The sequence below is a fragment of the Gymnogyps californianus genome, chromosome 7, assembly GCF_018139145.2.
Source record: "Gymnogyps californianus isolate 813 chromosome 7, ASM1813914v2, whole genome shotgun sequence".
Classification (NCBI taxonomy): domain Eukaryota; kingdom Metazoa; phylum Chordata; class Aves; order Accipitriformes; family Cathartidae; genus Gymnogyps; species Gymnogyps californianus.
The window spans coordinates 24,917,013-24,939,998 of NC_059477.1; the positions used below are offsets into that span (position 1 = coordinate 24,917,013).

At 37.2% G+C, this 22,986-nt stretch overlaps 1 protein-coding gene across 2 annotated transcripts in view; it reads left to right on the forward strand.

Moving 5' to 3' along the window:
- IFIH1 (interferon induced with helicase C domain 1) overlaps nt 1–18,037 on the forward strand; it is a 28,708-nt gene extending 10,671 nt beyond the window's left edge. Inside the window, exons 5-16 of one of the 2 annotated variants that reach the window (XM_050899949.1) lie at nt 2,973–3,193; nt 4,062–4,272; nt 7,374–7,591; nt 9,151–9,267; nt 9,750–9,873; nt 9,963–10,196; nt 12,272–12,528; nt 14,019–14,168; nt 14,780–14,941; nt 15,277–15,467; nt 16,909–17,002; nt 17,110–18,037. In XM_050899949.1, coding sequence (XP_050755906.1) covers nt 2,973–3,193; nt 4,062–4,272; nt 7,374–7,591; nt 9,151–9,267; nt 9,750–9,873; nt 9,963–10,196; nt 12,272–12,528; nt 14,019–14,168; nt 14,780–14,941; nt 15,277–15,467; nt 16,909–17,002; nt 17,110–17,292 — 2,162 coding nt within the window. In that variant the 3' untranslated portion in view covers nt 17,293–18,037. The remainder of the gene's footprint in view (nt 1–2,972; nt 3,194–4,061; nt 4,273–7,373; nt 7,592–9,150; nt 9,268–9,749; nt 9,874–9,962; nt 10,197–12,271; nt 12,529–14,018; nt 14,169–14,779; nt 14,942–15,276; nt 15,468–16,908; nt 17,003–17,109) is intronic. The other variant, XM_050899950.1, reaches the window with a different exon arrangement.
- Nucleotides 18,038–22,986: the final 4,949 nt, after the last annotated feature.

Sequence of the window (22,986 nt, forward strand, 5' to 3'; positions counted from 1 at the left end):
TGAGGAGAAGCATTTCCAGGGTACCTGCAGAACAGTAATGAAGGTCCACTTTGGACCTAAGTAATTTAGCAGCCCTATTTGTAAAAGCAACCTAATCAATGGAGGTTACTATCTGAGGACCTTTGCAAATCTCGCATTTAAACATATGTGCAAGTTCTGAATATAGTTTTAAACTAAATATTGGACTGTATTTACATAATACTTTGCAGACAGATATGAACTTGCTATGTATATACTCTGAGCCCGATTAAACACAGCTGTTGTAAAAGACATCCCATTTTTTTTTTCTTCTTTTTGTAATCTTAGACCTCAGGCAGAACAAATTTGCAGCTGTCCACCACGGTGAACAGCGTGTGTCTGCCTACACAGAATTCAAGAGGAACCAGTTACCTTTTGGAGTCTAGCCTTTATAAAGTTTGTGCTGGGATTGTGTCTTGTACAAGGGCTAGAAACAATCTGGGTACCTTTCAGGCCAGCTCTGCCTAATAAAGCTAGCATTAGATCAATAAAGTCAATGTAAATGTTATATATCATATGCCTGCAAAATGTTTACTATAAATGCTTTTAAAATAGTTTCAAGCTTTTTAAATATTAAAATCCAGGTATTTTGTAAGTACACAGAAAATTCAGGATATCTCAGATCTAAATTGCTACCCTATTGCTAGGATTTTAGTCTATGTATTGCTAACTGAAGAATATACTTTGCACTTCTGCGTCAACTGAGGTGACTCATCAGTCACATTGTATTTTTTTCCTCACTGTGTCACATGAAATGTCTGGGCACAGAAACTTCTCTGTTCTGTGGACAGTCACACTGTATCAGTTGGTCAGGCTGATATAGGCTACTGGTATGGGGCAGCACATATATATGTATGGCCTGATCCTTTAAGATTCCTGAAAAATCTCCGATTAAGTAAATTGGGCATTGGCTATGTCCAGTAGCCCAGCAGAAAAAAATAAATCACTACAGTTATGTGAAGAATGCAGAATAGATTTTTTTTTTCCCCAGTGTTTACTTGCTATATGTTCTGTTTACATGTGGGCTTTAAAAACAACTAGTTAAAATGTTTTAAAACACATTCATGATTTTTAATCATGCCTAGTAAACTCAGTGAGAGCAACTATGAGAAAAAAAGTTAAGGAGATACAGATGGACTTTGTGATATTTATGGATTTTATAATTTGAAATTTTGCAGTAAGGCTGTTGTATTAACAGATGTTTGGATAGTGTCTTAATGCACTGACATGATTTGGATTTTAATGCAGAGAGTCATGTGGATTTAGTCGCAGTTTTCTGTGCAAGGATCATTTTACATTTAAGAAAAATGGTGGAATTAGGACAACAGAAGAAGAATTATCATGTTTCTTTTAGCCCAGAGCAGCAATTCATATGAGCCTTGTACAAAGGCAGACAACTTCCCTAAAGTTATACTGTGCATGAAGAAAATTCTTTAATGGAATCATACCCTGTGAAAAGATTCCTGTATTAGCCTTTATCTAAACAGGGGCTGAGGAAGCTAGGAGAGAGCTAAGTTAAATATTTTGTAGGCCTGGACAGTTAATTGAGGATGTTAAGGAACTGAAATTTAACCAAACAGATGGGTGATAAAGTGCTAGTTTCAATATGACTGAACTATTGAATTTAGCCAACCAGAAAGCAAACAACGTTCTTCCTCAAAAGAGAGTAGTAGAAGTCAGATAAGTAACAGCAAGTACTCTCTCGTGTGAATTTCCCTGTGTTCCAGGTAGTACTGCACTCACACTAAAAGGCAAAACAAGCAAAAAACACTTAAGAATGGCATTCGGATGTTTCCATCAGCAGTATTTTATCAAGCTTCATTACTTTTTGTTAGTTTAATTTTATTTAATGGAATCAGGGATACTAGAAAAATACACTTATTTTGTGTGTAATGTATCAGTGATGATAAAATTCTCATGATTCTTCATTTAATGATATCATCAGGAAATAAAACTATAGGGTTTTTTCCCTCATTTTTAGTCTAGTAAAATGAATTTGTGCCTTTTCTTCACTGAGGACAGTTAATGCTTGGAGGGTGATTTAAACATATCTGTAGGAAAAAAAAAAAGCCCAAAATTCCATTGAAATAAATCCTTCTCATATTAATATATATAATTTCTGACTTCCTAAATATATGTAAACTCAAGAGACTTGATTTGCTTTTCTTACTGCCTGAAATAATGCAACAGCATTTTTCCACTTTTAACTTTCGAACATTGTTTGTTTCACCTGTGAGCCATAGATCTGAACTCTCTGCCATTGCATTTTATATGGTGGATGGAAGGTTTTGGCCTTCAGGTGGCAAATGTGTATGGCTTTTTAGTGAACAGCTCGATTGCATTATGTATGAGTCAGTCTGGAAGCAGTGCAGTCTACCATGAACAGGTGTGAAACATTCTGCAGTTAGCTCTATCTTGTATGAGCAATTGAATTTTCTTATCTATTTGGTCTTTATACTTTATAACTCTCTTCATCATTTTTTAAGTGGTCCCTATCTCTTTTTCTTTCTATGGTTCTTTTTTTCATCCTCTGGGAAGTATTTAAAAAGGTAGCTCACTTGCAACCAAATAAATTTCAGTATTGATGAAAGAGAACATCACATAAGATTGGCTAGATTATAAATACTGCAGCTCTGAACACAACCTTTGTTGGTCCCAGTGCTTCTGAATTGTATCACTTGAATTCATACGTAATAATAGTCATGTCAACATAGATGGGTGAAGACATACTGTGGCTTATTCCACCTACACTGGTTGGTGACTGGATGTAAGCAGTTCTGATCCAGAGTTGCACAGGTTCACAGAGCAGCATTGCCTATGCTAATATGCCCTGTCTCTATTTATTCAGAATGCTTCTGATAGTAAATTAATATTTTTCCCTTTGACGTTTGTTCAATATTCTGATAAATGTTCTATGCCTCCTGTTTGATACTTACATTTCTTTGTACCCTTAGATGAAGATGAAGTGGAGAGTAGAGCTTCACCCGAGCCAGATCTCATCCTGAGAGATTACCAGATGGAAGTTGCAAAGCCAGCACTGAATGGGGAGAATATTATAATATGTCTCCCTACAGGCAGTGGTAAAACCAGAGTGGCTGTTTACATTACCAAAGATCACTTGGATAAGAAGAAAAGAGCATCAGAGCCTGGAAAAGTTATAGTACTTGTTAATAAGGTATGCTGGTCCATTTTTTTAAAAACAGTATTTTTCAAACCTCATGCACTGTTAACATAGAACTTGTAAAATGAATATAAACACATTTCTCAGCTTCTCCAGATGTAGTTATGTTTAAAGGCATACAGCTCTAGACTGCCATCCCCATTGCACCATCGTCATGGTGCAAGCATGAATGATTTTAGTTTACCCTAGTGCAAGTGGAAATTTAGATGTGCCCTGATAACCACATTATTGGAAAAAGTGCAATTTCATGTTAGAATGAATAGAACTAAAATCATATTTTAAAAAATAAAAATATTTTTCACATTCTGTGTTTGGATTTGGTAATGAAGGCCACCTAATGAGTCTCACAGTAGTTAGGGAATATTCTGTCACATTTTCTGATAATTGCTGTAATTTTTACAGTTAAATTTAGCACATATAATATAAAGTAATTTTCTATTGTAATATTAAAATATAGAAATACATTTAAGAATTTTATTAAAATAATAAAAGATATCCATATCCTCCTATAAGAATAAAATTGATAGCATGTTATAAGCTCAGTTAAAGAGCCAGAGCATGCATGGTTTGTTCATTCGTTCTAAGGCACAGTTAAGCCAAAGTTCTTGGGACAAAAAGGTTTCGTAGGAGCAGTTGGAGGGGAGAGGTTGGTTTGGGGATTTTTAGTGCTTGGTTTTTGGTTTTTGTATTTAGTAGGGTTTTTTTTAATCCTACCCTGCAGTGAATAAGGGGATGTTTGCTTTTTTAAAGAAGCATATTTTGTACAAAGTGTATGTTCATCTAACAACGTTTCTGGCAAACAGGCATGTATTTTTAATCCTATGTATGCTCTGGTTTAAATTCTTTGGAAACTTTTATTCAGGTACCGTTGGTGGAACAGCATTTACGAAAGGAGTTTAATCCATTCCTGAAGCGTTGGTATCAGGTTATTGGTTTAAGTGGTGATTCTCAGCTGAAAATCTCATTTCCTGAAGTTGTCAGAAGAAATGATGTCATCATCAGTACAGCACAGATCCTTGAGAATTCACTGTTAAATGCAGCCGAAGAAGATGAAGAAGGTGTCCACTTATCAGGCGAGTTTTTAATTCTGAAATTTTTACAGAAGGGCTAAAAGTATGTCTCTGTTCTGGAAAATTGCAGAGTAAAAATGTGCCACATTCAGTAGTTAATGTTTTTTCAGTTGACTGGTTTTATAAATGCAAGCTGAGAGTCAAACCCAGATCTTAGTTAATGAGCATGCAATTTTTTCAAGCCAAATTGGACTCTTACAGTTCATTTGCACTAGATATTTGTTATGCTTCCTATTTTATCTAGCTCAAGCACAACTTCGTGCAAATGCAGCCATACTGGTTCCACTTTCCAAGCTTGGTAGAACGTTGAGTTATATCACATAGAAGCCATAAACAGGGTGAGAAAAAAATTATAAAAACTCAAATGTAGTCGGTAGTTTGAGAAATACAATTGAACACAAGATAAAAGCCAATCTGTTATAAAAGTTGTATTCTTTAAACTCTTATAATTTTGCTAACGTACAGAGAGATGGTTACTTTTAACTGTATCTCTCTGAGGTTGGCAAATGTAATGGTCTCCTACAACAGATGAAGGAAGTTGAAGAAAACAAAAGATACAAGATGAGATGAAGTAGAGTTGTTTGCCCAGAATACTACAGTGGCAGATACCTATGGGAGATCAGAAAGGAAATGGTATTATCTGCCAGTGATGTACAAATAATGGAAAAGCCCATGACTTCAGCTCCGGGATTTGGGCTGCAGTGACCCTCCTCTGTGAGATGTTAACCTCTCCCTCTATCTGCATGCAGTCAACTCTTTTTTTTTTTAGATGGGGCAGGATGTAGCTGAAGGGAGAGCTATGATATTCAAAATAATGGATCTGAGATAAAAGAAGTACTTGTCTGGGTGTTAGAGAGACAGCAGAGAAACCTGAGGGGTCAGTGTGTGTCTATCAGTGCCTAGTGCTGACTGGAGTACTGCTTGATCCAAACCAACTTCAGAATTGCCTCCCCTCCTTCAGAATGCCTTTTTATTAACCTAGGCAGAGTACCAGAGATTTTCTTATACTTACTTCCTTTCCACTGCACCTAAGTTAATAAACCTTCCCAAATCTGAATCATTTGGGAATGCTGTATAGAGGCACCTGAACATTTCTACAGGAACTGCTGACCTGATTAGAATTGAGCTGAGTCCCAACCAGCTTGTGTAATGAAGTGGTTTTTTGAATGGGTTTCACACCTTGCACAGTTTCCTTCATAAGGAGCTATATATTTTCCAGAACTGAGGTGGCCCTGCAAACAGGGCCGTGTTTCCTTGCTATTACCCCTGTGCTAGTAAGTTCAGCTGGACCAAAGCCAAGCAAGCCTGAACAGAGCCATTTCCATTTTTATGGCTACGACTTGGTTAACTCGCAGCTTATATAAACCATCCTAATTAGTTATAAGTTTTTTATTCCTTATTTCTGTTCATACCTTTTTCATCTGTTTCCACAGAGGTCTGCATTATATGTAACATGGAATTCCAGCCTCTGAAATGGAGGCGACTCTCTTAATTGCATTTTACCAAATGTTTACTCTCTTTACCAAGGGCTGAAGTCACTGTGTGGACTTTCTAAAAGCTGTGTATCGCTTCCTTAGTAGAAGCACATCTTTTCTGGTGGGTTAGGTTCTTCCTGAGTAATGACAGGAATATGCATTACCGAGATGATGGTCAAAATCAAAGGGAGTAATTTCATGTTGGCAAAATAACGGAGAAACTGCCAGCACTGCTCCTGAAGTCTTGCAATATGTAGAAATCTTAGAAATAAATGGAAATTTAGGTTTGAAACCACATCAGTCCAAACTGGCTTCCTCAACCACTTGTGTGAAGACAATCAGATTTCCCCAGTGACATGGAGCACTAGTTTGCTTTCCTAGTGGTAGGCTTTGGTTTAGCCTTTAAATAAAATTTCCCTTGTTCAGTCTCCACCTTTCTTTAGGTTCTTCAACAACAAGGTTACATGATATTTCTCCAGCAGAAGGGCCAACTGAGAATGTTCTAGCTCTCTGTTAGTTTCCAACTTCCACTGCCAGTTGTTGCAAACTCATTTGTAGTGATGCGTCAATTTGAGCACACTAATGTGCAAACAAGACCATGGAAATTGTCCGGATTAAAAAAAAAGGGGGGGGGGGGGGGGGGGGGAGGGGGAAGATTTCAACCCTGATCACTTCAGTGATCTGCTTTACAGTCATTTCCACAAACATTTGTCAAATCGTAGGAAACAATGTTGAATTAGAGCATTATTGGCCAGCTACAGGAAGAGTGGGAGCTCCATAAACCAGTTTTGCTGTTAGAGAAACAGAGAAATGCTCATGAGTTTTTCAAATCAGAACATTAAAATATGTGTCACTGGCTGCATATGCAGATAGATTAAAGAGATGTTTTCTATGTTTGTGAGAAATTTAAAACAAACAAAAAATAATCTTAATTTTCCTTATCATATAGTACTTTACTTGTTGCATGTAAATATGATCTGACTAAAAAGTACATAATACCTGTCTGAATCTTCATCAGTTTCCTCCGCTACAAAAGAGAGATGATTGGTAGTGCTCCCACCATCTGTTTGTTCTTTCCAATGACACATCCATAAAGTAATATACATCTTTTAATTGGACAGGAATAGGGAGGAAATCTCTGTGTTGCTATAAAATGGAAGCATATTTTGATCAGGACAGGCCTTTCTAGAATGTCTGAAAGGCTTCTAACATGTTCTGTATCTTCTCATAAACAGTACGTAGTTTATCAGATGCAGTTATGGATATAAAAGATAGGATTGAGTTAAACTATGAAATGTTCTTACCACTGGTTATTAAAAATACCTCTCTGAAATTCTTTATGCCATCAGAGTGGTTTTGCAAAAGTAGAAAAGCTTTTTACATTACATGAGATGTAAAACTACTTGACACATCAAGACTGCAGCAGAGATTCCAAAGTCCATTAAATATATACAGCTTCCATCCACGCCCTCCTCCAGCACTACAGATTTCCTAATGCATTAGGGCTCAAACAAACTGACGGGTTCTCTTCAACGGTGTCCTTACCTGTAAGAAGTTTTAGTCATATAAACTCTACATTTGAAAGAAAATTAATCATTTTAGGGGTCCTTTTTTTTTTCTTCCCCCCAGATTTTTCACTTATCATTATCGATGAGTGTCATCACACTCAAAAGGAAGGAGTCTACAACAATATAATGCGACGTTACTTAAAAGAAAAGATGAAGAACAGGAAGCTGGCAAAAGAAAACAAACCACTGATCCCACAGCCTCAGATTCTGGGACTTACAGCCTCACCTGGTGTAGGAGGTGCAACATCCTACTCAAAAGCTGAAGAACATATTCTGAAAGTAAATAGCCCTCACACTTGCAAACCATCAAAGGGATATTGTCTTGTTCAAGTAAAACTTTTAAAGTCAGTGTTAGGCTCCAAATATATAATCTGATTTGTTTTTTTCACGTGTACATGGGAGTTCAGCTCACAGCCATTCAGCAAATTGACCCACTACAAATTAATGGAAATCCATGTACAAATAAAAGTAACCTTACAGGGAAGTAGGGTTACTGAAAAGGGAAATAAAAAAATTGCCTCCCTTGAAAAAAAAATTCTCAAGGTAAGATCAGAGGCAAGAAATCCACAAAATAGTGAGGTTTTATAGTTAATAAAAATCTTATTTTTCCATTGATGGATTAGAATTTACTGTGTATTCCTAAATCCTAGAGACTTCACAATATTTTATATCTGTATTTCTAGCGTGACTAAGCTGGGCTTTTGTGTGGATCCAAGAAAGTGAAAAACAAAGTTCAGTACTTAAACAAGCAGAAACCACTTGTGAGATACAGGTAGCATACAATGTTTTTCTTTACAGCAGTTGGTTACTCATTGAGAGGGGAGTACTGTGTAGTTGCATGAACACCTGACTGGAGATAATTGGTTAAACTCTGTACTTAAAGAAACTCTATTTTACTTGAAATTCAATGGATTTACATTAGTAATACAAAAGTAGAATTTAGCCCAGTACTCCAGTGAAAACTCCTGACTAGCAAATTGCACAAGAACAGAATGTGATACTGAATAGGTGAGGCCTGCAAGAAGCTTTTATGCTGTATGGAAGTAGATAGAATTGCGAGATATTTTCAGACAAAAACTTTCTGGCAATGGAAAAAGCAGAGAATTCCTTTTCATCAGCTCTGAAATCTTAATGATAGGATGCGGGGTTTTGTATCTAAAGAAATGTAACCCGAATATGCAAGCTCAAATAGATAACTACTGCTGAAGACATTAAAAAGGTTGCCTGCCAGACCTCCTTTCCTGTTTTCTCTGCTCATAAAAATTTTAAGGTTTCCCCTTATTACTTTAGACTTAGTGACAGAAATGTACATATTTTTTTCTCGGAAGAGATCAAAAGCAGAAAAGTCCAGTTCAGTTGTGCAGTTAGCACAGAAATTTTCTCCATCTCTTCCTGTTCCAAGAAAGATAATTTCAAATTATTTTCTACTCTCCTGACCAGCTCTTACTTTTATAATTACTCCCTTACATTTATTTTCTTTTTTTCTATTTCACCATTGTTTTTGTTTATTTGTTTTGTGCTCCAAAATCTACTCTTCCAAAGTATTGATGGTATATTTTCCTTTTCAAAATACCTGTTTTGCACCCTGATCTACAAGTTTTTTCCTTGTGTGCAAGGATCACTTCTGGCCTAAAAAGTAATTTGTTCAGCTTATCTCAAATGCTTTTCAAAGACTTGGCCTTTCTTATGCTGATAGTGTCTGTATCCAATTTTTGTAGGAAGAAAATAAAGCTATGTAAAACCCAATATGTAAATGAGAAGCTCCGTTGCATTAATTCAGTTTTCATGTGGAATAACTCATTAAATGTTAAAAGAAAAAACATTTTGTTTTCTCCCAGATCTGTGCCAATCTTGATGCACGTAGAATCATGACTGTTGAAGAGCATGCCTCCCAACTGAAGAATCAGGTGAAGGAACCGTATAAGAAGACTGTGATTGCAGATGACAAAAGAAGGGTATGTTTTTTCAAACAAATCACTGTTAAAGTTATATTGCCCTTTAAAAGTGTGTTGTATGGTATCAAAAACTTTTGGCTAATGCTCTTTTTCTATAGATTATTGTGATCCATAGTGCTAATTTGGGTATGTGTGTATTTATCTGCTGCTTTCCTCTGTATGGAAAAGTATCAGTAAAGACAAGTAGAACTAAATTTTTACTTACGTGAGTTATATTTTTGAGGTATCTGGTCAAAAGACCTTCTGAACCATAGTTGAAATGTTTGTATTGGGGTGACATTATATTCACTAAATACGTTATTTCACAGTGTAATTTTTGTAATAGTCTCAACTATTTATTTCCATAACTCTAAACACTTAGCAACCTTACTTGTTTTTTAATTTAAGGTTTAAAGTTTTAAAAAAATTACTTGGTGTGGTACTAGCCGATGTTTTTATTGCCAGAAGATGCTTAGTTACTTTGGTAATCAATTTATTTCTAGGATCCATTTAGAGAGAGAATTACTGAGATCATGACAGACATTCAAAACTATTGCCAGCTCCATCCAAAATCTGAGTTTGGAACTCAGCCATATGAACAGTGGGTGATTAGAGAAGAGAGAAAAGGTAACTGCATAGCAAAAATATCCTAGCTTTGGATTTCTTTGGATCATTCTACACACAGGCATGTTTTTATATTTTTTGTTCACTTTTAGCTGCAAAAGAAGAAAAACGCAAGGAACGTGTCTGTGCAGAACACTTGAAGAAATACAATGATGCTCTCCAGATAAATGACACCATCCGAATGGTGGATGCCTACAATCACCTAAATAATTTTTATAAGGAGGAGAAAAGTAAGAAGACAGTAATGAGTGATGATGATGATGATGATGAACCAGCAGTATCAAAACAGGATGAAACAGATGAATTTCTAATAGGTTTATTTCATGGTAAGTTTGAAATACATGGTGATATTTAATATTTGAAATCCATAGATTATGCGCTAACATGATTTGCATGGGCTCATTAATTATTACATCCTAGAGATTGCCGTGTTGTTTATTATGACAGTATCTGGATGTCCCAGTTCATATAGTATGGAGTACATTAAAAAACATCATAGTGTGATCATGTCCCAACATGTAGTAGAAGTTCTTCAGCTTTGGCCCAAGGGCACTTTCTTTCTGCTGATAGTAAGTAAAAACTGTTCTCTGCTTTTCTCCAATGAAGTGTCCCTGAGGACACTCTGATAGATACATAGAATGTGTATTCCAGTGGACACTCTTGAGGGGGGAAAAAGTTGAGCAAATGGAATACAAAAGTAATGAAATGATGGGTTTTTAACCAACCCTTTCTACCAAAGTTAGTTTGTCTATATACTAAGAGATGGGAGTGATGACCCTGAGTAAGTTTCAGGTAAAGAGCAATTAGTGAGAGAATTAAACAGGATTAAATTGTAAAGACCAAAGCTAGTTGCCTTTTTTCAGATCATTCACCTTGGAACTAGAATTCATTCAGTCCTTGACACAGTAATCTTTTTTGCCTCTTTTTTCCCTTACTGCCTTTACAATGAGGAAGAGGTAGACAAGTTTGCTCCGATTGCCTATGGCTCCTGGGCAGCGCAAAAGAAAATAGATTTTACTGCAGCATGTATCCCAACTTCATATATCCTATGAACTACAAATTTAGAATGCCATTGGTAAGAAATTCAGGAAATGTTATAAAAACTTTTAGAAAAGTAATTAGGTTAGATAATGTCATCATGTTTTTTAATGACTCTTCATACCTGCCTTTATGCCCCCTTATTTAGAATTTCAGTACTGATCTGTTTCTGAGAACCAAAAAGTTAAACTAACTAAAAAATGAAACTGAGTTGTCTAGATTGCTTTCATTTCCACAGGTAAATGAAGTTCAAAGAACCTAATAGTGAAAAATAAATTATATTCCAATTTGTTTTGATTTTACCACTGAAGGTGCCAGGAGTAATGGAAGAAAATCTAAAATTCCTCTTTCCAGCTTTTAAGAGAGGAGTTCATCTTTGGGTGATAAACCAACTGCAACCCTTAGTGTAGGTTTAACTAAGGGGGAAAATTGTGGGAGTTTGTTACATCTACCTACTTTTTATATAGATTTCTATGTGTTTGATTACATTCTAAAATACGAATAAGACTGTAGTCAGAAAGCCACTGCCTAAGTGGTGTAGTAGTTTGTGATACATTGACTGCTACTGCATTGGACGAGGTGCAGTGCAATTCTCTGCACAGGGTGATGACATCAGAGTGACTGTAATATCTTAACACACAAGGCCCCCACCTTAAAGTGTTATTACTGTGTTTGCATGATCATCTGACAATGACGTAGGCTTTTAAATATTTGAAGTTTTTTTAAAAATTAAAACACGTGAGGAATCCTCCCTGGTCATGGTCAATAGTGCCTGTCGAAGAAAGTAATTCATTTAAGATTTCACTGACCGTATTGAAATGTCTTTAAAAGCTGCAATACCAATAACAATGCGCCCATGCTGGTGTCTATTACATTGCATATTTCTAGTGAGGATTCCTACTTTAATGAATGTCCCAAGGACAATTTATGTCTAAATTTATAAAAACATTATCAGCTCTGAGGGCTGGGCATATTAATCTGTTTCTCCTTGTAAGACTTTTTCTGTTATTTTAAAACTGTTTTGCAAATATTATAAGCTGTGATTTAGTTTTTTAGTACAGTGCACTTAACTCTGTACCACTTCTGGTGTATAGACAGAGTTTTTTTCTTTTGCTTATTCTCACCATGAAATATAGGCATAGCGTATGTTAAAAAGTTAATGGTGATTTATTTTGATTGATTAGTGTGTTTAATGAATGTAGACTCACTTGAAAAATAATTGGTATGCCACAGCTCTTCAAACTGGATGTGAATTAGCCATGCTGGGAGAATTATATAGAAAGCTGCTCTTTGCTTTGTTTTTTTCTAGAGCTGTTATTTTACATGGTTACTTTTTCTTAATTTACATCTGCTATTTTTAAAGCAAAAAAGAAACAGCTGAAAGAGTTGGCTAGAAAGCCAGAATATGAAAATGAGAAGCTAATACAGTTGCGAAACACTTTAATGGAGGAGTTCACGAAGACTGAGGAACCTAGAGGAATTATTTTCACAAAGACTCGGCTAAGTGCCTTTGCTCTGTTCCAGTGGATTAAGGATAACCCAAAATTTGAAGAAGTGGGAATTAAGGCCCATTATCTTATCGGTGCTGGACATAACAGTGAAATTAAACCCATGACTCAGGTACAAAACTATGCACTACAGCATTAAAATCTTGTACGTGATTTGAGAAAACAGCTTATTTAGTACTAGAACAACAGACTGAAGTTTGGAGCCCACAGTTCTGGTTTCATACCTGCCAGCAACTTACCTTCATAAGCTGCAGGATAGGTGGATAACAATGTCAGAATAATTTTATTTCCACAAGAAACAAGTTTTTCGGTTTTGGATTCTATGGCAACAGGAGTAACAAGCAGCCACTTCCTGGAGGAGTATATAGTCAAAAGGGACACAAGTTGTAGTGAGGCATAGGAAGAAAAAGTGAACAAAATGGCAATAGCAAAAATGCGGTAGTTAAATGAGTTTATACTTACCAGGACAACAGTAATTCAAATTGTATTTTAGTTGCTGAATTGAAAAATAAAATTACAATGTTGATTATGCCTGTCTTTTTCTGATATCATTGCTTAATCAACTGATACCAGTTTATATGCATGCTTCACACTGACGCATAATTGTTGAAAGAGAATTTGCCAAAATTTGCAATGAAAATACCACAATTGATCACTCAACAGTCCGTCTCATACCATTGTGTTGCTTCATACACAACATCTCTCTGATGATTTATACCTCCAAATTAAACATTTTCAAAACAAAGTACTTCAGTATCCTAAAACCTCTCTTCTATTCTGCTTTTTACTTCCCATAAAATTGTCACTTCAGCACTTAAGCAAAAATGGCGTGGTTTACTGCTGGGGAGAGTCCATTTCCTTCAGCTGCTCTCAGTTTCAAAAAAAGTTAGGAATTGTTCTCTCAAAATTGCTTGTTTTCTATGAAAATTTGGTATTTAATCTGTGCACCACATTGCACAAACAAAACAATAGCCTCTACATTTTGAAACCAAACATAGCAAATAGGAAGTTTCTGTCCCTTTGCTCAGGCTTGTTTGAAATATCCAGCTAATTTAGAAGTCTGTGTTTTGGATGCTTTATTTTTTCAGTATATCATTGCTGTGCTTTTTGGTGCTCCCCAGATCAGCAAAATTATGGTCCCCATTTATTACAGGGAATTTTAAGTGCTTTGGAACTTGACTTGGAAGTGCTGAAGTCTATACTTGAAGCTGAAATTACTGAAGTGGTAGAAATCCAGAGCCTCTGAATAACTACTTAAAGAATCTGAAAATGATAGAACAACTCTATTATCAAAACTCCTAATGCTTATGAAACGGGCTACAAAGTTCCAAGCTCAGTTACCTTAAAAAGATTGGCTTCTGCTCCCTCCTCCCTCAAAGGTGCTGAGCACCTATTATATTCAATAGGAACTCTTGTTTGTGATCATCTTGAAAGACACTTAAATGCAGTTGTTAAGCCACTTGATGTTTGGCACGCCACTCTGAAATGATTGGACTCTAATTCCTTAAACCTCTTAATTAGAAGAAACTGTGGACAGAAACTAATACTGAAAGTTAATATAATGATTTTTTTTTATTACCTTTTTTTTTTTTTTATTTACAGAATGAGCAAAGGGAAGTTATTGATAAATTCCGAGGTGGAAATGTAAATTTACTCATTGCTACTACTGTAGCTGAGGAAGGCCTAGACATCAAAGAGTGTAACATCGTTATTCGCTATGGCCTTGTCACCAATGAAATTGCTATGGTGCAGGTATGAGTTTACTGCATACATAACTTATTTTTAAAAGTGCTTTTCTGTTTGGAATATGCAAATGGTGAATCATATACCTGGGGTTTGGAGATAATTTTGAAATACTTGCATGCTAAAAGAGAAAATGCTCTTGCAACAAGGTTAATTTCCAGTTGCCATCTTCAGTTTGCATGCAATATAAAATTTGCCTCCATGTGTAATGGTGTAACATCCATTTAAAGCTCTACACAAACAGTAAGCTCTTTTAATAGAAAAGGTATGAGAATATGATCAGACTGGTTGATTTAAGACATTTGTACCACCAACAGCTAAAAAGAGATAATTGCATATCAGAATACCAGTTTGTCCATGTTCTCACTTAATTTGTGAACACAAATATTTATATATTTAATATTTAAATGCATGCTTATTTTTTGGTGACAAAATACAGTTTCTGCTTTGCAAAATGTGCTAATCACAAATCTCCTGAGTACTATTTTCACAGGTATCTTTGATGATAATGCAGAAACAGTATGTGTTATTCACTGATTCTTTATCTGTCTGAGTTAAGTGGAAAAAAATGCTCTGTGGGGACACTGCGTAAGGAACAGTACATGTCTTCCAAATTGTAGGCTCGCGGTCGAGCTCGAGCTGATGAGAGCACCTATGCACTTGTGGCTTCGAGTGGCTCAGGAGCTGTTGAACGTGAAGATGTTAATATTTTCCGTGAGAAAATGATGTATAAGGCCATTCAGCGTGTCCAGAAGATGCCACAGGAAGAGTATTTAAATAAGGTATTTACTGCAACTCTGCACTTTCCCTTTAAAGAAGACGGATTTATATTGTAAGAAATACTTTCTATCTGAAATCTACTTAGGGAAGGAAAACATAAAATAATATTAGTTACTAGATATGGCCTTGAATCCTTCTGCCAATATTTGTTTTATAATCTATGTTTTCCGGGCCTTTAGAGAAGTCTGCTTTTCTGTTGGTAAGGGGGGGAAACACACAAGTCGGGAAAATTGACTAGAAGTCATGTTGTCGGTGAACTCAGTAAAATAACTGAAAAAGAAAACTATTACTGTCATTCCACCAGAATGTTACAGTGCTCTTACTGATCTGTTTCTAGATTCAGAATTTCCAGTTGCAAAGTATAGTGGAAAAACAAATGAAGGCAAAGAGAGATCAGCACAAGACGTACAAGAAAAATCCTTCACTAATAACATTCCTATGCAAAAATTGCCACAAGCTTGTATGTTCTGGAGAAGACATACAAGTTATTGAAAACATGCATCATGTCAGTGTGAAAAAAGATTTCCAGTAAGTGTTTATGAACTACTTTATCTCTTTCAGGCAGAAACAGATTTTCTTTTCAGCAAGGCTGTACAGGGCCTGTAATCCTCTAGGCCCTGTGAGGAAAAAAAGATTATTCCAATATTGTCAAGTCCTAGGCTCTATGGAGTTTACAGTTAAAGAGTTTGAAGGAAATGTTGGTTCTTACCCCTGATTTCAAGGTGACCAGAGTTTGAAACTTTGGAAAAAGATACAACTTCTGTGGTAATATTAACTAGGTCACTTATTACATAATATGGTATGTATTCCACAGTGTAACTGTAACCAAAGATGAATACCAGTTACCCACATACTTACACCAGTAACAGACCCAGGATAAGAGTTTGACTGTGACCAGTGACTTAGCATATTGGCCGTGAGCTGTGCATTGACAATTGTATATTTAGAGGATGTTCATGCTGGTGACACACCCCTTTTAGTTCTCCCAGTGTTCTTGCTCCTTCTTATCTCCATTGCAAGAGATGCCATCTAGTTTGGTAAACATTTATGTTAAACTGTTTAACTTTTCAGTGCCATAATGGCAGGAGGTGACTTTCTCTTCCCACTTATAATGGAAATGAAGAGTCCAAGAAAATGTTTTAATTCAACTTCAATTGCATTTGCGTACTACAGTAAATTTGTAATGGGTATTGTACCTTACAGATCAGTCATGCTTTGCTAATTATATAACAGACACCATCCTACCAAGTTACTGCCCTCCAAAGTTCTTGTTTCTTTGAGACATATCACTGCTGTAATTGGTAGACTTTTTGAAGATTTATGAGAAATTAGTATCCATATGTTGAAAAAATTAAAATGGTGCTGCAGCCCTAAATATTAAACTGCTTTTACTGTGAAATTGTCTTGTCAGCATAATGTTATCAGTCAATTCAAACTACAAGGTAATAATTCTTAGAGCCCCTCTGCACAGGCTAATAGTAACCCTCAAGATCAAGTACTCCCTAAACTAAACGATGTAAGAATGTGCACATACTCTGCAGTTTTGGATAGTCAGAACCAAATGATTCTGTTAAGGGCTAAGGTTGGGCTACAGGGAATAAAAAGAAAACCTCTAACTTTCAGGTATCATTTCTTTGACAGCTCCATGGCACCTGAAGAAAACAAGCTAGGTCTATCCCCTATTATAACGGAGAGCCTGCTGCTCCTACTTTAAGATGTGTGAGGGAGGATGCAGCTCCTGAAATGCTGTGAAAGGAGGCATGGAGTACATTTGTATTTCACCATTATTTAGGAGCATGAAATATGACCTTGCATTTTCTCCAACTCCTGAATGTGCACAACAGTCAGAGAGTTTACGACCTTTTAGGTTTCATATCTGACCAGCAATTGTAGTCACTGTGTGTTTAAGTCTGTATGTAGCATTGAATGACCAATGTATTCTGATGCACGCTGTCTGACTGTTTTTCAGAAGTCTTTACTGTACAGGAGAAAATAAGACACTGCAAGATAAGCATGCTGATTACCAGACAAATGGGGAAATTATGTGTAAAGGTTGTGGACAAGTGAGGAACAACTTATTTTCATACTTTTATGTTGTTGTTGTCTGTATTTATTTCTGTCTAATGATCTTGTCTATTTTATCTGAAACATAATTTTCTTATACTTGCAGGCTTGGGGAAGTATGATGGTTCACCGAGGTCTTGACCTGCCTTGTCTAAAGATTAGAAATTTTGTAGTTGTGTTTGAAGACAAGAAAACAACAAAGCAAATTTTTAAGAAATGGGGAGAACTGCCCGTCAGGTTCCCTAGTTTTGATTATGCAGCTCATTGTCCTTCAAGTGATGAAGATTAAGGACTTAGAATGAAAATGAAAGCCCTTTTCAACTTTTCTCTGACTGCTGATTAGAAGCTCTTGTGTCCCATAGAGAGTGCTGCATCATAAACACTGTGAAAGCTCCTGGGCATGAGGAAACTGTCTTGAAGAGGAAAAAAACCCAAGGAAGGAGAAGGACGAAGTCACACGGCTGCTGTCTGCACTCAGATTTGCAGTGCTACACCTGGACAAAGAAGATGACCAAATACACTGCAGTCAGGTGTATCCATGGAACAAATTCCCATCTCTACTCATTACAGTCCATCATGGGGTGACAACACTGTCAAAAGTGTGTTAGGTGACCTGTCATTAAGCACAGAACATAGGACAGACATCTTGAGTCGTGCCATGGTGATTATTTTCTGGTTTTCTTCCTACTATAACCCTTTTGAAGATAAAGTGTCTCAAAAGAGGAGCCATGTAAAGAGAACAGATTAGCTGAGTGTTATTTCTGAATCGTTGCTTCGTCAGTGTTTTCATGACTGAGTTCTTCCCCTCTGATCTTTAGCTGTAAGCTCATACATTTTGACAGACTAAAATTAAGTTTCTGTTAAAAGACATTTCAAAAAAATCAAGCCCTTAACCTGACTTGAAATTGATTATTTTAATGTCCAAGCAGCACAATGCCAAGTGACTTTCTGTATGTTAATTTCATAGGATTGTTAAACTGGCTATATAATGAGGTGTGTATTTTTTCAATAAATTACTATAATGATTAACCTTTGCTAACTGTGATACTGCTTATTCTTTTTCACTATAAGTATTTTGACAATAATAATACCACTGTTTCACCCTAGAAATTTAAAGGATAGTGGTATTCTGACTGTAAAAATAGCATAATGTGTCTCCATATTTATCTCATTGACAGATTTCCCCCCCCCCCCCATTTGCAAGTAAGATACTGGAGAGTGGAAAGAAGGTCTGTTGTTATAACAGACAGCTTTGCAAATTCAGGATAAAGTGGTATGTTTACTGGCATGGACATGTAAACACTTCAGTAGCCCCAGGTAAAATTTCTAAGTTACAACATAGCTGAAAAGTATATCCTAGCAAAAAAGAATCTTATTATGGCTAGATCTGTAATTGCTCTACATTTTTAAAAGGAATATAAATACTGTGCACTTTTTTTTTTAATCAGATTTGATTTCAGGTGTGCATCAGGACCAGATTTGGGGTTGGGGTTTTTTTCATATTTCTGGCCTTGCTTCAGGGGGAGGGGAAAAAATCTAATTTCTGACTGAGAAAAGCAGCACATTTCAGATATCACCAAACTGATACAGGCCATTTGGGGATTAGCTACTTACTTATAAAAAAAATTATAGCATTATGAAATAAATATGCACACTGATGAGTTTTCACTATAGCAGTTTTGTAGATTAGAATGTGCTTAAACTACAGAAATTGTGGTTTATTTATAGGTTGAAATTATTCCACAACAGTGATTTATACCAATAAACTACTACCTTAGGGCTGGAAAAAAATCAGGCATATTGAAGTTAAGAGATTATATATGCAAAGATGTTTCAAGACACAGCAATTCCACAGGTATTTTTGAATGATGAAAACAGGAAAGACCACTGGGAGATAGGAGTGTAAATGGTTTGTAGTGTATGTGTTTTATATTTGTGTGTATCTTTATATAATGCTATTCTTACCTTTATGTATTGTACAGGGCAGAACAAATGCGACATCTTCACCAATTTCTTTATTCAGCATTAGATACATCATTAGTTAAAAAAATTAAACCATTCCCCTCATCTGTTGTTCTTAGAAACTCTAAGCTATTCTCTTTCTTGTATTGTAGTATTTTGCTTAATACTGAAGCTTTTGGCTCCTTCTAGAATCTGCTGATTTAGCATTAAGTGCAGGACAAATTTTATACTTTTTACACATTGATCTGAGAATCTGACTATTTAAAAATGCTGGAGATCGATAGATCACACATGATTGTAATTGGAGATGTATTTTATTCGTGTGCTCAGTATCTGATGAGATGCTATGAAACATACTAAAAATTAATTATTAGAATAGTCTCTCTTGGTAAATAATCATCACCCAGATCATGTCTGGATTTCTGTATTAATGAGTTGTTACAGTTATGTAAATGCAACATAATACATTGTACATAGCATTTTCAAGTGTCTGAAGTAATTTATTCAGTACTTCAAAGAAGTAAAACCCTGGTAAAAAGATGATATTATTAAATAGATTGCTGCTGGGTCCTCAATCAAATAATTTTCCATGCTGAGTAGATTTTGTGAAATCTGAGCTTTTGGTACTTCCCCTTATTGAAACAACAAGAGCATATGCAGCTGGATTTCTTTGTTCTTTTATAGTTGGGTTCAACAGGGCCGTATCACAAACATGCCTGGGCTTCTTGTGCTTCACCTGTGTGCTGCTGTTATACTCCCAGTTCCTAGCGTGACTCAGCCACGTTGTCACCAAAGCTTAAAGAGTGTTTGCACAGTCTCACTTCAGCATAATGCATAATGAACCTCAAATGAATCCTGCTGGCGTGTAGGATAAGGAATTTCCACTTCAAGTTATTGTCTCTGAATGGGGTTGTAAAACGTGCCTATATTGTTCATCCAGGAAGTGTGAAGTTGTAAAAAACAAGCTAAATTGCCATATTTTATCTGCTAGTTACTTCTGCATTTATTGCCTTTATGGACCCAAAGTCCTCCAGGGAGTGTGACAAATCCTGATTGTATTTTCTACTTAGAGCTTTTATTTGTTCACAAATGTGGAAAGAAGAAAAACTATTAGTCACTGGGGATTTGTCTAGCTATGTGTGTGGCTACTTAAGAACTGGTTCAGCTTTAGTTGCATTTTCATTATTCTATCTACTTTTGGTCTGATGTCATGCACAACCTGCATCTCTAAATCTGCATTTCCTCATCTGGGAAATGTAAATAGTAACCTTAGAGTAGTTGCATAACTGGTTGGATAGTTGCTGTACAAACTAAATATGTTTTCTGTTCCATAATTTCTCCATTTCTCCAACTGATTCGCCCTCTTTCTAGCTTCTTTACACTTTTATTTCTATCTTACATTATGGGGTTCTGATGTTGCAGAAGTTAGGAAGAGCTTTGGCTGTTGAAAGAATTGCTGTTTGCTTCTTCACTGGTACTAGTATAAAGAGGCCAGAGAAGGGAGTTCAGGTGTTAGTAGCAATGGATCTACAAAGCTTGTAAAGGTCATTCTTTGCCAGGTAAGTTCTGTTTTGCTTCTAATGCTGCAACCTTTGTGAATCTTACTACAGCACATGCCTAAATAATTAAGACTTCCAAATTAGAAAAATACATAGTATGCAGCACATAGTCATTTTACAAAGCCTTTTAGATCATGTGAGTTTGAATCATTTCCTTTGAGACATTCTCTAAATATGCATTCATTAGAAGAAGCTGGATATTTGGAAATGAAAACTAGCCTGATCAAAACCTGCATTTGCAATTTTGTGATGTTCTGGTTGTCAGAAGTAACCAATGTTGGTAGGAAAAAAATGGATTTCTCTGAACTGTGTTATTGAAAATATATATGGCATTAACCACAGAATGCTAGGAAATAAGTAACAGTTTGGAAATATGAGTAAGAAGCATGAGTTACATGGGGAAAAAATTCTTTTGTCACAATCCTTTTCTGTTTTGGAAATTTTGAGTAGTTGTGGTTTTATCGTGTTAGGAAACACTATTGTTTTTGAGCTCAGTTCTGCCCTTCATATACAGTGTATCAGGAACAATGTATTTTAGCCTTCTCAGGCCTTTTTTCCTGCATGGCTTATGTCAACAGCATGGATCTTATTCAGAAACTTTATCTTTTATAACTTGTACTTCACTGTTGTGACAACAACTGGGGAGAGAGGGGAACTGAGTTTATGGGAAAATAAGGCATGTTTCATATCACTGTTTTTTTCCAGACCATTAATTTGAATCTCTTTTCAAAAATCCCCCCACCAAGACTAATGTAAGGAATGTTGCCAAAACACTGCCCAGATCAGCTGCTGCCTCACCAATGGTGTAATGGTTAGGGTTCAAATTCCAGCCCATACTGTTAGGCTGAGGTGGTAACTTGACTACCTTTGGTGGTCATATATTGAGGTGTTTTTCTCTGTAAAACATTAGCCCAAGCTCTGCTGGACAGTTTGGTGTGACAGGAAACCTATCTCATCTACTACATTTTCAATTTTCCAAGAAGCCAGAGGGGGTGATGCATCTAGCTACTACTGAATTTCAGTAAGATTTGGGTACTCGGCCCTTGTTAACCTCCTCTGAAAAATCATAGTCCCTGTGCCTGACTTCCACACAGAGGCACCACCATTCTGGACTCCTTTCCTCACCCTCTTATTTTTCCCTTTTTGGTGTTAAGCACAGGAGAGAAATACAAGACTGGTGCAGGAAGAAATATGAGGTGATTCAGCAGACTCATGCAAAATCAACGCCTAAGTCCAACCTGCAACTTCCAGTCACCGGTCTGTAAGTTTCATGTCAAACCTACTGAATATTCTGTCAGTTTGCGCCGCCTTTGGCAGTTGACATTTACCACATGGGCTGAGGCGGCAGCAAGAAGGAAGCTGAGCCGGGCCTGGGGCTGCGGCTGGGCCTGGCCACCCAGAGCAGGCTGTGGAGGCCAAGCAGAGGAAGGCCCACCGCCAGGCACTGCCGTCTCCTCTGGCATGGCCACCGGCAGAAATGGCTGGGAAGCTACAGGCAGTAAGTGCATGATAGGCTTTGTTTTGTAGCTCAGTTCAGCTGCTTCCATCCCTGGTGCCTTTCTGTACATAACACAGAGCCTGAACCCATGGCTGCGGGGCACAGCACACTGCACAGGTCCTTGGCTGGTGTTTCCTCCCAGCATGCTGTCTGGATGAATACTATAAGGGGTGCGAGACAGCCTTTTTCTTTTTCTTTTTTTTTTTTTTTTTTTGCCTAATAACACATCTGAAATGCCTGGCCCAGTCTCACGCTCAGGTTAATCATCTGAAAGAATGATTACTGGCTCTGTGGTAGGAGCACTGGAAGGATTTCCTTTTTGAGATAATCCTTCTGAGACCTGGACATTGCTAATAAGCAGTTGTGCGTTGCAGGCTGTGTGGAGATGCACTAAAGAGCATGCAACCTCACCAAGCAATGGTGGCAAGCCTGAAACCGCGGGGGGTGCTGGGAAAGAGCAACAAGCAGTGAAGAAAGGAGGCGACAGGGCAGAGCGCTCCTGAGTGACCCGGGTACCTGCGGGATACCGGGCGGTGCAGGGGCAGGCTAAACGGCGCTGCCAGCCCAGAAAAGGTTCCCTCCTTTAAGCGTTTCTGTCTCTTTTCAGCCCGGATTGCGCCGCTGCGGGGCGCGCGGCCGCTAGGGGGCAGCGTGCCTGTTCCCCTCCGGCCGTTATTTCCCCCCGCCGCGTTCCCGCGGCCGCGCCGATGGCTGGGGTGGAGACTCGCCTGAAGGGAATGAGCAGGGCGCGGTCTGCCCGCGCGTTCCCTCCTTCCCCAGCACTCCCCAGAGCGGCGCTGAGGCAGACCAGTAGTAAGAATATTTGGGTAAAGTCAGTCTAATGAGCACGGCATGCTTTTACTTCCCTTTTCGAGCATTTCTTCTCTCTGCTGAGGCATCTCTTATGTAACTTGACACTGCGGTCTCAAGAGTTTTCCCTGTTTTCAGTTGACCTCCTTTCAGT